The sequence below is a fragment of the Protomyctophum parallelum genome (assembly GCF_964188405.1).
Source record: "Protomyctophum parallelum genome assembly, chromosome: 13".
In the NCBI taxonomy this organism is placed as follows: Eukaryota; Metazoa; Chordata; class Actinopteri; order Myctophiformes; family Myctophidae; genus Protomyctophum; species Protomyctophum parallelum.
Window position 1 is genome coordinate 39,785,274 of NC_139708.1, and position 14,526 is coordinate 39,799,799.

General features: G+C 44.5%; 1 protein-coding gene across 1 annotated transcript in view; it reads left to right on the forward strand.

Moving 5' to 3' along the window:
- Positions 1-1,531: 1,531 nt before the first annotated feature.
- drc3 (dynein regulatory complex subunit 3) overlaps positions 1,532-14,526 on the forward strand; it is a gene marked incomplete at both ends in the record, with an annotated part of 21,253 nt that continues 8,258 nt past the window's right edge. The window contains 8 exons of the mRNA XM_083779108.1: positions 1,532-1,691; positions 3,255-3,371; positions 4,664-4,830; positions 5,861-6,007; positions 7,494-7,613; positions 8,493-8,558; positions 9,296-9,463; positions 11,512-11,643. Of these exons, the coding sequence (XP_083635234.1) occupies positions 1,532-1,691; positions 3,255-3,371; positions 4,664-4,830; positions 5,861-6,007; positions 7,494-7,613; positions 8,493-8,558; positions 9,296-9,463; positions 11,512-11,643 (1,077 nt within the window). The remainder of the gene's footprint in view (positions 1,692-3,254; positions 3,372-4,663; positions 4,831-5,860; positions 6,008-7,493; positions 7,614-8,492; positions 8,559-9,295; positions 9,464-11,511; positions 11,644-14,526) is intronic.

A 14,526-nucleotide genomic window follows, 5' to 3' on the forward strand; every position in this document is an offset into this window, starting at 1 on the left:
AGTGGGCCGTGCAATGCGTATGGACAGAGCCCGCTGTCAATCACCGCACTGAAGGGACGTTCAACGGCACAACGTTTACAGCAGTTGTAAACACAACTCTAAAGAGTAGATCGATTGATTGATTGAAATATTTATTAACAGTTTGTAGAATTGACAATACATTTTAAGCACAAACTCAATACAAAGACTGTTAACTGTGAGTGGACGACCCAATTAAGCATTACAATTGTTTACAACAGGGTCCACATTGTTCAATTAATCAAAACATTTAGAGACGTACAAATAGACACTTCTATGTAGTTAAAGAACAGAACAGGAATTCATCATAAAGGCAGCAAAAAGGGAAAAGATACATATACAGTGAGGGGAAAGGGAGGGGGGATTCAGATTTTACAGAGGCCAGTTTCGAATTGCAGCCATCCGTAGGTGCCCTTTGAGAGCGGTTTTGAAGGAGTCAAGGGATTCACATGTCTTAATGACTGTTGGTAGAGCTAGGGTAGTCAGTTGGCTGTTTGTTTGCTTGCTTTTTTGTTCTTTTTTTACAACATTAATTCATTATCTCTGGTGTTGGACTATTAATGATTATTTGGTCATCCCATTTCTATAAGCCTTTATTAACAACATAATAATGCATTATAGATTTGACTTATAAGACTGCATGAATAATTATAAGAAATCATATACTTAACTTAGCCATAATGTTTTATAACAACAATCAACACATTATAAAGCTATTTATATTAAGGTCATAAGTATAACAATTATTGTAATCTGCTTTGAAAGATTTGAAAGGCTATGGTTGCACTAATAATAAATCTACAAAGAAAACTATATGTTTTTCAAATAATTCGAGTAAAAGTATTTGTCTCTGATATGTAATGGAGAGATAAGTATAAAGTATTGGAAAAATGAACATAGCCTATAATCAAGTCTAAATGTGCATTAGTAGGCTATTTGAGTCAAATGTGTTGTTGAGTGTGTTGAATGCAGCTCGTCTGTTGCTACGCAACGATTATACATTCCCTCCATTCCCAACGCCTAGCTGGGTTTAAAGACCTCAGAGAAGGTAAGTTCGGTGGTAGGCTTTACTACAAATAATCTTTTATGCTAAACAGATTCTTAAATTAATGTGCAGCACATAATGCACATTTTAAGACTGTGTAGAGTGAATTAGAAAAGTAGTAGGATCATGTGCTACTTTTCTAATTCACCATACTCCAAAGAGCATTCTGTTGCTCTAAAAACTGTATTTTATTTGGTCTGACTCTCGCCTGGTACTTGCTGGCAAGATAATGTTCTTACATTTCTGGCCTAATGTCTGTTTTTTGCGTTTACATACAACATTGTTCATGGTTGCACCTGACAGGATGAGCGATGAGGTTTTCTTTATTTTTTTCCCTTTCCTCAATTGTAGCACTTTAATTGTTTTCTTTCCATTCTATTTGCTTGACCAATTCCCCGGTCGTTTGTTGACTATTGGGATTAATGAATGTACTCTTTTACTTGTGTTTGATGTTGTGTGGCAGAAAGGATGAGCTGGTCACATGGCACAGTGGAGCCCTCTATCGTGGACGAGAGGGTACTGCAGGAGGCAGTGGAGGAGCAGGGTCCTCAGCAGCAGGCTGGACGCATAGCCAAGGAAGAGGGCGTCCGCTTCAACGACGTCATTCACCTCAGACTGGAATATAAACGTGAGGGCGGGAAACGAATACAAGCCTGTTGGCCGTTATCCATGATTAGAAGGACAATCAGGGCAGCACGTGCAGAGAGTGTTAGAGACTAGGCAGGGGCTGAAATCCCATAAGAGGGCCCTTTTTGGCCCAACATAGCGAAAATAGCAGATCTACAAGCTCACAACGCGTCGCGCTGCGACGCGTTGAGAGCTTGTAGATCAGCTATTTTCGGGGGACACAACCCTGCACTCTTCTTTATCTACTGGAGATGCGGTGTACGGCATGGATTTCAAAACAAATTAGTTCAGGAGACTTCGGAGAAAAAAAAACAATAATATTGTCCTGAATGCTGCTTTTTTGAAATTGTTTTTTTTTTTTAGGTTTTCTAATCTCAATTGCACCCAAAAAACATGAACTTTTAACATTCAGTAGATTTTCTGTGATCTGGGGTTTTCTGGCTCAAACAGGTGCTCTGATTTGCCGGCAGTAAGTGACATCACTTACTGCAAATCCCATATATGTCAATGGGATTTGCCAGCAGATGTCACTGTTTTCACTGTGTTGCCTGTTTTCATTGTAGCTCAAAAGGCCCAAAAAACCCCAAAGAAAACTTCAGACCACAGAAAATCCACTGAATGTTCAAAGTTCAAGTTTTTTGGGTGAAATTGAGGTCATAAAACCTAAAAGAAAAAAGAAAAAGAAAAATAAATGAAAATTAATGTCATAAAACCTTTAACCATGTAGTTCACTAGTAAGAGACCACACCTTCGCTCACGATTAACAGTTTATTGAAACAGAATGCGGAATGAAGTGAGGAACCCAAGGTAGGGGCCTATAGGGCGAGACTCAGTGTGGTCAGTGGTGGCGTAGTCTCTGGAGCTGACGGTCAACTTTGCTCTACTCGGAATGAGCGGTCGGTCGTCTCTGCTCCGTCACTCCCCCCCTGGATTCCTAGAGAATCGAGGATGGCGAATTTGAAGAATAGTGAAAATAGACGATCTACAAGTGCAGTACTCACAACCCATGTTTGGTCTGTCGTGGAGCAGAACAAACAACTTGTTTGAGAGATCGCAGGTGTATTTATACTGTGGTGATTGCACCGGGGATTGGCCAGGTGATAATGAAAGGCAGGTGAGTTTGATAAGGAGGGAGGAGTGGTTGATAATGAGGGAGGAGTGGTTAAGGTCAAGCGGAAGGAGGTCTCTTCTCCCGAAACTGTGTTGTATAAATACAACTTCCCTAGATGCTACATTCGTGGTCTGGAGAGGGCAGTTGTTTTTACAGATGGGTAAAAGGGCATGGCACTGAAGGCAAGCCCCCTTTGATATCTTTGTGTCCCTGAGGGCAATATCAGTCACCAAAACCAGAGGTTCCCTGGTATTACAACTGAACTGGTGGTAGCCTACTTGAGGCCAAACAAAAGACAAAAGTGGAATGAAATATTGAGTTTTAAAGTGAAACACCCAGTTGAGTAGTAGGCTACACTATACTCAAATCAAATGCACTCTGTTAATGTCCGTCCACCAATGTGTGTGCCGACAGAGCACTGTCTGCTATTGAATGATATCTGTGTCCTCACAGACATCCTGAAGATTGAACACCTGCAACAGTTCACATCTCTGACCAAACTGCAGCTGAACAACAACATCATAGAGAAGATAGAGGGACTGGCATGTCTCACCAACCTCACATGGCTCGGTAAAGATCAAATACATGCACCGTACACTGCCCCCCTGGCATCAGCTTTTAGTGTATGTTAACCATCTCTGTCCTACACGGACATTCAATTCCCATTGACAATGAATGTCGGATTTTACGTCATACAAGCTCACTTGTGAACACTTAAAGCAGTTCACATCTCCAAGCTCACAAGCGCTGCATTGCGATGCGTTGTGAGCTTGTAGATCTGCTATATTGTCTGCTACTGTACTGTTGTGCGCGAGTCGCGCGGCACTTGCATGATGAAGAAGCCGGTTAATTTGCAAAAATAAAAAAGGTGATATACGGAGATAAAAAAGGTTAGCGCACAAATATGCGCACCCTGCAGCTTAAGTCTGTCGCCTCCTATACAATAAACCCTAAAAGAGTCTTGTCCCAGCCAGGGCCTTAAAACCCATTTTGTGCGGGAACCCCTTTTGGTGTTTTAAGCATTATGTCATGCTTTAGCTATTGAAAAATAGCAGATCTACAAGCTCATAGCGCGGCACCGAGTGCCGCGCTATGAGCTTGTTTTGAAAAAAAATCTTTGAATATATATTATTTCAGAGCGAACGTTTTTACTCAAATCGTTGCTTCCGGTGGCGTCCCTGGAACAACATATTTTCAGAGGGGCGTCGGTGGCCAATTAAAGATAATTCTGGGCGTCCTTGACGTGAAAAAGGTTGAGAACCACTGACATAGAAACATAGGTTTTTCCCTAAAACTGTCAGGATTTAGAAGGTATTTGTAGAATCGTTCTCAGGTCTAGTCTAAATGGGTTAAAGCATTGCTCTAGTCTGGATGCTTTAGCACAGTGGTTTTCAACCCTGTTCATATCAAGGTCCATTACTTATTCAGCATTCGAGCCACACGGACCACCATTTGATGACATTTAGCCTCTCAGACCCAAAACTAAAGAATATTTTTGTTGTAGTTGGATACGATTTTGTCCACAATTCCATGCTGTATTGATGTTGTTGGTACTATTAAGAGTGATAACAGGCAAACATTCATCGAAATAACAAGTCTTCTTCATTCTTTAATTATGTAGACTTCTTGGAAATTAACTAAACAGATGTTTAACAATCATTAATTCTTGAGAGTGTAAAATGAAACCAAAAGAGTTAAAGATCCAAAAGGGTCCATTCATTTGTTTACCAACTTTCCATCATTTACCTGGGGGGACCCCTGGAACCCCCTTTGAGGTTCAACCACTGGTTGAAAACCACCACTTTGGGAAAGAACAGACCATAAAAACGAGTGGTGTGACTGTGACGTCTCTCCTCTTCAAGATCTGTCGTTCAACAGCATAGAGAAGATGGAAGGTTTGGAGTGTCTGGTGAAGCTTGAAGACCTGAGTCTGTACAGCAACAGGATCAGTGTTCTGGAGAACATGGACTCACTGAGGAGGCTCCAGATCCTGTCCGTAGGAAACAACCTCCTGGACGACTTGGAACACGTGAGTGAGATCATGCCCGAACCCTTAACAATATCCCAAACCCTAACCTAACCTCACAGGATGCCAGGGGTGATTTGTAACCCGCAGAACGGGTAATTTGTAACCCACAGAACGGGTGATTTGTAACCCGCAGAACGGGTGATTTGTAACCCACAGAACGGGTGATTTGTAACCCGCAGAACGGGTGATTTGTAACCCGCAGAACGGGTGATTTGTAACCCACAGAACGGGTGATTTGTAACCCACAGAACGGGTGATTTGTAACCCACAGAACGGGTGATTTGTAACCCACAGAACAGGTGATTTGTAACCCACAGAACGGGTGATTTGTAACCCGCAGAACGGGTGATTTGTAACCCACAGAACAGGTGATTTGTAACCCACAGAACGGGTGATTTGTAACCCACAGAACAGGTGATTTGTAACCCACAGAACAGGTGATTTGTAACCCACAGAACGGGTGATTTGTAACCCACAGAATGGGTGATTTGTAACCCACAGAACGGGTGATTTGTAACCCACAGAACGGGTGATTTGTAACCCACAGAACGGGTGATTTGTAACCCACAGAACGGGTGATTTGTAACCCACAGAATGGGTGATTTGTAACCCACAGAACGGGTGATTTGTAACCCACAGAACGGGTGATTTGTAACCCACAGAATGGGTGATTTGTAACCCACAGAACGGGTTGGACCAACGGGAGGATTGATTTATGGGCAGTCCCCGAATCGGCTCAAACTCGAAAACAGATTCTCAACTTTTTTAAGGATCCCCCATTTAGATTTTTTTCAATTGTGTTGTGACACGCTGTGAGCTTGTAGATCTGATATTTTTGTTACTATCAAGCGGATTCCCTTTCCTCTTTTATTATTATTATTATTATTTTTACAGTATCACAATGCACGTTACATGCTCTGAAGATAGTGCCACGGGTTTCACACCATAAAGACGCATATATATATATAATATATATATATATATATATATATATATATATATCATGACAATGTTTCCTCTCCCCATGAAGGTGGTCTACCTCAGAAGATTCAAGGACCTGCACTGTGTCAACCTAGCCGGAAACCCCATCTGTAAAGATGAAGACTACAAATCCTCCATCGCTGCATACCTGCCAAACCTGGCCTACTTGGACTACAGGCTCCTGGACGAGCACGCCGTAAGCCAGTGGTTCCCAAACGTTTTCACGACAAGGACCCCCAAATTGACACTAATTAGTCTGCGGACCCCCCATTTAACCCATTCTGACCTGAGATCAGATTCTAAAAAATGTCTTCTATGTCAGTCGCTCTTCGATTTTTCAAAAATAGCAGACCTACAAGCTCGTAGCGCGCTACTCGGTGGCGCGCTATGAGCTTGTAGATCTGCTATTTTTCAATAGCTAAAGCATAACATAATGCTAACACCAAAACGGGTTCCCGTTCAGAATGGGTTAAAAGGATATGCTCAGGGACCCCCATAAGAGAAGATTGTTACGGCTCTAGCAGTGACTCTCAACCCGTTTAATTTCAAGGACCCCCAGTTTGACATGCATTGATTAGGCTACGCACCCCCATTTAATGGCATTTCTATCTCTCTGCATGGGACCCACAATTTATATTGTAAAATCAATGTTATAATTTAACTCATTTGTACATTTGTACACTCTCATCCATTTGGTATCTTTTAGCTGGGGGGACGACCCCCTGGAACTCTCTCAGGTCCCCCTGGGGGTCCCCGGACCCCACTTTGGAAACCACTGTTGTAAGCAACTGTAGTATTGTGCGTGAACGCATACAGGAAGAGTGGGCACCTAAATGCACCCTTCCACGTCTTGTTTATGCCCAAACAGTGGTACAATCACGGAGATGGATATACAGTATATATTGTTGCGAATGCACTGACTAGCAGAACATGTCTGTCTGTGTGTGTGACACTGTAACACCACCCGCCCGCCACCAGCACACAAAAACTTAAAAAAATAAACACACACACACACAATACCTTAACTTAAAAAAAACGTAACTTAAAAAAAAACGTAACTTAAAAAAAACGTTAAAAGAAAAAATGTAAAAAAAAAACGTTAAAAAACCCACTAAATTCACGAGCTGTGTTCGCTTCCCGCGTTCGCACGTCTTACTTGTTTTATATACATACATCGAATACCGGACTACTCGCCTCGGTGCTTGCCCGTTTTTCCTCCCGGAATTGTCACCAGTGAGGGGGATAACTTCGTAATATGCTATTGGCTGTTTGTATTCTTTTTGGAAAAATATAAAAAGATACTCCTGTAGAAAGTCTATATTATTTTACTTATATTGACCCTATAAACAATTTAGTATTATTTAGTATATGTAAGGTTTTGCCCCCTCAAATGGTACCTCGTCAGATAATCCCCACATATCCTACAACAACTTCTGTGAACAGACTTCAATGTAGTAGCTTTTCATAAATTATATTTGTACTTAGGCTGTTCTGCTGTCATGAAAGTTTATAGTTGGAGAAATTAAAAGTCCAGCCGTCTGCTGTCCAGCCTCTCCCACCCCTCACTGGGGAAAGTTCTGGGAGGAAAACAGAAACGGGGCGAGTCATCTTGTTACCCATACATCCTATAGTGTGCATGATGTGTGTGTGTGTGTGTGTGTGTGTGTGTGTGTCCCATGCAGAAAGAGCAGGCGCTGGCCAAGCATCAGGATGCTGTTGAGAAGACCGAACACGATGAGCTGCAGGTCAGAAAGGCTGTTGAGGACAGACTGAGCCAGGAGGAGGCGCTCCAGCTGCACAGGGTATATACCGGAAACAAGCACACAGAAAATAATAAGGCTCTGGGCACACTTGAACTTCCATGCGCGGCCAAAGGAAGCTGTCTTTTGCGTAATTTCCGGCTGCGGGGCAAGCTTTTCCGGAAACCTGGCAACCTGCCGCGTGGGTGGAGCTTCATTTCCATCCACCAGCTTGTCTAAAAAAACCCGGAAATGACGCGAAAGACTGCTTCTTCTGTCCACACATGGAATCGTAGATGTGCCCAGACCCTTACATGAACTAAGGATTTCACAGTGTACACGCCCAGGGTTGCATCTATCCACACTTTTCCTGGGCTGTGTGTGCTCCAGTTCCTGTTGATTTGATCCAATGAAAGCCAATGAAACTGGTCAGATGACCAATGATATCCAATGAAATCAACAGGAACTGGAGCACACACAGCCCAGGAAAAGTGTGGATAGGCGGCCTGCAGCTGAACACCCAGTCTGTGTGCCGAGGTTTCTCTGAGCAAAACACTAGGCGTGTAAAAAGAAAAAAAGGATTAGAATTCCATAAATTCCATTGAATAGAGAATCGTTTTGAATTGAGAATCGAGTTGAATCGAATCGTGACCCCAAGAATCGGAAATCGAATCGTGGGACACCCAATGGATTCACAGCCCTACAAAACACACAGTGAAGAAGTAATAGTTCCAGCAGCAAATCCATCTACTTTTCTATACTTGTGTTAAAAAAGCAACTATATACTCCAGTACAAGTACAAATTTGACTGTGCAACCTTTCCCTTGTAGTTGAATAATAATTGACCAGGAGTATATATGCATTGACTCAAGTACTGCCGTTGGGTTTAATCCGCCACTGACTTTGAGTGTTCAATTTCTTTCTATTGTTTGTTTGCGTCAGGAAGCCTTCGTGGAGTTCCTAAACGGCTCCCATCTGTACGACGGCATGTTCACAGACGACCCACAAGCACAGAAACTCAGCTACCTGTCTGGAATAGACCGTCTGCTTCAAACATATCCTTTGTTTCATTCTGTCTGGAATAGACCGTCTGCTTCAAACATATCCTTTGTTTTATTGTCTGGAATAGACCGTCTGCTTCAAACATATCCTTTGTTTCATTCTGTCTGGAATAGACCGTCTGCTTCAAACATATCCTTTGTTTCATTGTCTGGAATAGACCGTCTGTTTCAAACATATCCTTTGTTTTATTGTCTGGAATAGACCGTCTGCTTCTTTGTTTTCTTAACTCTATACATGTATACGTTTGTGGTTTGTCTTTCGAAAGATGCTTTTAAACTCTGAAGCCTTTATATAAACATAATAAAGCCTGTAAAATGCATTGGTCGGGATCCCCCAGAACTCACAAGAAACGAGGACAAAAAGATAAATTAGGTCGGCTAACCAAATCACATAAATTCAGTTGTTCATGAGATGAAGTATGATGACGTATAATGATAAGAGCGCCCCCCTTTAATGCACAAAATAGAGATGCCAGGTTTGAACGTGTGGTTAATTAGATCGTTAGATTATGAAGCACTGTACTATTGTTGTGGCGGTTGTTGATAATGCATTTATTTCTCCAAATACAGTATATACTATTTACAAGTCAGAAGTATGGTTAACAAAACATACTCTCTTTCCCCATGCCTTCGGCCTGCAGGTAGGGACAATTATTTCCTTAACGGTGCCGTTATACATTCAAGCACCAGCTGGGGGAGCTGTGTGTCCAGGTGTTTGAGACGGGCCTGGCTCAGCGGCAGCAGAGAGAGGCCGAGGTGCAGCTCTTCTTCGCCGGTTTGAAAGAGGCGGTGGCAGAGAACCAGCAGATGGCTGCTCAGCTGGTCGCACAGTTTGAGAAGCGCCGGAGAAAGGTGAGCTGAAGTAGACTCGTATCATGTTCCTATACCGAGAAGAACGGACGGACAGCTAATGGAAACTACTCTTTCCTGGGAAGTATTATGTTGTATTAACAGTGCGACCAGGTGGATACAGGTTTTGGCCCTCGTTGCTCACCGAAGCCCATTATAAATAAAGGAAAGAAAATGAAATTCTATTGTGCATGTCATGTGCATGTCGTCACATGCACACCAGATTAGAGGAATTTTCTAAATATGGATGAAAAAAAGGCGTCCAAAGGTACCATTGGCACTCTCGGCCACCAGGGGGAGGCGTCCAAAGGCGCCAGGAGGCACTGAATGAGTTTTAATGCGAGAGAACAATTGCTTCTATTACAGCAGCAGTATTCAAAGTGGGGTCCAGACGCCCAGCTGTGACCACCAGGGGTCCCTCTTGAGCCCCATTGCCCCCGCGGGCAGTTCCACCTCTGAGCAGCGCTCAGCGGGTCAATGGAGACCCAATTGGTCTCCGATTCCAACTCCGATGTTGCGGACTTCCCCCCTGAACCTGCACTAACCTAACCTGACGCTGCCAGATCCAAGAAGCTTGCTACACAAATTTGTTTCACAGCTTATTGGGATCTGGGATCGCGGAAGCAAATTCGATGACGGGGCTGTTCCTTTTTTTCAAGATACTTGGTAGATGATTGGATGGGACTGTCTGTCTATCACCGTGTGGGCGTGCAAACACAACCAATCATATTGATGTGTCTATATAGCTTCACATCCGGTTTCGCACATATCCCGCCCTTAGCTCACGCTGATTGGTTCGAACCGGGAGCGGTTCGGTGTTAGCTGAACTCCCTGAGAGGTCCCAGATGGTTGTGGTGTTGGGGAACATGGTTACCCAATACCGCCCCCATCTGGCAAAGTCAGGTTAGCACTAACCCATTCTGACCTGAGATCAGATTCTAAAAATGTCTGTTTGAAAATGACAGTGTTCTGAAAAAGCTATGTTTCCGTGTCAGTCGTGCTTTGATTTTTCAAAAATAACAGACCTACAAGCTCGTAGCGCGCCACTCGGTGGCGCGCTATGAGCTTGTAGATCTGCTATTTTTCAATAGCTAAAGCATAGCGTAATGCTAACACCAAAAGGGGTTCCCACCTAAAATGGGCTAATGTATACACACACGTGGTGTCATGACAAAACAAACTAGTCTCTCGCGAGATTTGAGAGGAGTCACGAAGCCTCTTTGCTTCTCCCCCGGGTCGGTGGAGAAGCAAACCATGCCTGCTATATTCAGGAGACCATTTTGTATAGGCTTTGTGTACCGATTCTTAGTGGCTCCAATTAAGCTGGCCCATCTTCACACATAGACCATCTAGTGGCTCCAATGAAGCTGGCCCATCTTCACACATAGACCATCTCTGGTTCTTCACACATAGACCATCTCTGGTTCTTCACACATAGACCATCTAGTGGCTCCAATGAAGCTCGCCCATCTTCACACATAGACCATCTCTGGTTCTTCACACATAGCCCATCTTCACACATAGACCATCTTTGGTTCTTCACACATAGACCATCTAGTGGCTCCAATGAAGCTCGCCCATCTTCACACATAGACCATCTCTGGTTCTTCACACATAGACAATCTAGTGGCTCCAATGAAGCTGGCCCATCTTCACACATAGACCATCTAGTGGCTCCAATGAAGCACTCCCATCTTCACACAGACCATCTAGTGGCTCCAATGAAGCACTCCCATCTTCACACAGACCATCTAGTGGCTCCAATGAAGCACTCGAATCTTCACACAGACCATCTAGTGGCTCCAGTGAAGCTGGCCCATCTTCACACATAGACCATCTTCACACATAGACCATCTCTGGTTCTTCACACATAGACCATCTCTGGTTCTTCACACATAGACCATCTAGTGGCTCCAATGAAGCTGGCCCATCTTTACACATAGACCATCTTAGTGGCTCCAATGAAGCACACCCATCTTCACACATAGACCATCTTAGTGGCTCCAATGAAGCACGCCCATCTTCACACATAGACCATCTTTGGTTTCCAGTGGATGCAGGAGCTGCAGGAAGTGACCGACGCTCACGTCCAGGAAGTCACCGTCATGCAGTGTCACGATGACATCACACAGTTCCGCCACGCCGTCATGACCCTGGAGCTGCACCTGGTGGACCAGCTGGAGGTGTGTTGTATGTGTGTGTGTGTGTGTGTGTGTTTTGTGTGTGTTTGTGTGTGTGTGTGTGTGTTGACGAGGAATTTCCATCAGCTAGACTCATTTGAAGATCATTCGAATACATTTAAATTAGTCTATACAGACCGAGCTTTGAAGCTCGGAACCATGCTGTGAGAACGACAGAACTCAACACTTGACTCTGTCGTCCTGGGACCTATCCTCACCTGTCCCCCCCCACCCCACAACCCCCCCCCCCCCCCCGTCTCTTCCTTTGTCCATACTTGGAGATCAACAGAGCCCTTCTCATCCTGTCCCTCCCCCCCCCCCCCTTCCCCTCTCACCTCCCACCCCCCTTCTTCCTGTATCTGCAAGCAAATGGTCAATTCATCGATTCTGTGTTCTGCCTCTGGGTCCACCTTGTGGGTGGGACTAAACTGCTATATAAACTGTAACTCTGTGCTTGTATGAAAATGCTTGCCTGGGAGACCTGCCTGCGTGCTGCAGCATCCGTGTACTGCTGTGCACGTTAAATAAAGATCAACAAAGGGAACTTGCTTTCCTCCTGATTCCTCTTGACAGACCTTCAAGCCTGGTGATTCCTCACGCGTTTAGAGTGTGTAAAACTGCCATTTCATTTGGTGTCAAGAAGTGGGATCCTGTGTCGTCTGAGCTCCGGAAGATCAAGCCGACTGATTTATCCATCACATCAACGAACGCCATCCACAGGAGAGTCAAGGCTGCATCTACGGAGTTCAGCGCCAGGATTTTAAAAAACCCTGTGGCTACACTAAAAAACGGTGAGAATCTTCCAAATTTCAGACAATTGAAGAGCTAATTATAAATTCTAAGACCATATTTTGCCAACCTATCTATTGTAATAGTCAAGTATGCTTGATTCAAAATACAGCAGCAAGCCTAGCCTAAGTAAAGAAAAGAATTAAGCCAAGTTTGCAAACGCAAAGACACTTTGTTAACCTTGTTGGAAACAACATAAAGAAAACATAAAGATACCGCGTTTTGCATTAAGTCAAGTTTGTAAACACAAAGACACCTTGTTCAGATAAGAACATAAAGATATCGTGTTGCATTAAGTCAAGCTGTAGCACAAAGACTACCGTGTTACATAGACTAGATTGCTGTGTATGTATTGTAAAGCATTTATATTCCAGTATGGGTAATAAGAAGAGTGCGCCGGCCACAGAGGATAAAGAAAGATGGTCTTCGGTTATGCGCGATATGGTTGCAAAATATGGTCCAGAAGCATTAGACTGCCTTGATGAGTGGAAACTCATGGGCTTTCCAGAACAAGGCTCTTTAAGTAAAAAGAAATTGCTTGAATTAGATGAATTGCTGAGAGAAGCTGAGAAGAAAATGAGAAAGAAAAAGTCAGTTAAAACGCACAAACTTGACAAATGTGACCTCCACAAAAGAGTACTTTTAATGTGGATGGAGGAAGCAGAATATAGACAGAGAAAAAGTGACATGAAAACACTGCCACAAATAGATTCTTTGAGGGAAGAGAGCAGACCTCTGGCTCCTCAGAATTCTCCCTTGTCTACTTCACAGCAGGCACTATCCGAAATCGGCCTGGGCTACCCCCCCATGCAAGCCAGCCAATCTACCATCCAGCTACAGCAGACAGCTGAAACTCTTGCTACGGGCCTGCAACCCTCTACTCCAGCAGCGGTCCTGATATCCGCTGCGCTCAGCCTATTGAAAACTGTTGCTGCAGACCTACAGCCCTCTACTCCAACGGCAATATTGGTGTCCACTGCGATCAGCCTTCTGGAGACTGTTTCTACGGGCCTACAGCCCTCGACTCCAACGCCAATCCTGGTGTCCGCTGTGCTCAGCCTTCTGGAGACTGTTGCTGCAGGCCTGCAGCCGTCTACTCCAGCGGTAATCCTGATATCCGCTGCACTGGGCCTATTGAAAGAGGCTCGACACAAGGAAGGCTCCGCTCGGTCCAATGACACTGCTAAGAGCCGACGTCCATCCTGCACTGGCATCCCTGGCCCAGAGCTGGCCAACAGTGACGATGCGGACACGACACGGAAACCACAGACCTTGCTTCCATCTGTGCATCCGTCCACCCCTGGCAGCCATGGGGGGACAGGGCCCCATCGCAGCAGTGTCATCATCACCCAGGGCAGCACACCGCCACATGAGCAGGGAAGAAGAGGGCCTGGGACAGCGAGACGCGCACAGGGTGCATCAGAGTATTGTCGCCTGCCGGGCGGGGTGCCCACCTCAAGTGAACTTTGTTCTAACCCATGGATGGACCAGGAGGACGGGGACAACATACTGCTGGCTGACATACAGTGCCCCATGGTAGAAGTAGCCAATCCGCACGGCGATGTAATGATGGTGCAACGCCTATGGTCTCCAGATGACATAGGCCAATACGCAGCTACACTGAAAACGCCTACTGAAGTGGGAGGACGCCGCTGGACTAAAGAACTGCAGGCCTTTTGTCGTACATACAGACCTACAATGAAAGAAGTACTTGACATCTGTGCCAAGAATATGGAACCTTCAAAAATGCAAGCAGTCCTAGATGTCGCCCAAACGTATCAAGATGAGAGGCCTGTCCTTGTACAATTTGAGGACAATCGCAGATACATGACTGCTGTGGATGCAGTGTGTGAGAAGATTATTACACTCTTCCCAACGATATTAAATCTGACTGAAGTGCAGAACTGTAAACAGGGCAAAGATGAAACGATCAGTCAGTTCCGCCACCGCCTGGAGGAATCCATACTCATCCACGGAGGAGGAAAAGACCAGAACGACCCGTTTGCCAAAGCCTTCCTGGTCAGCCAGCTAATAAACAACATGCATGAAAAACTCTCTAAGCGAGTGAAACAATCTCTCATTGGCTACAGAACAGCT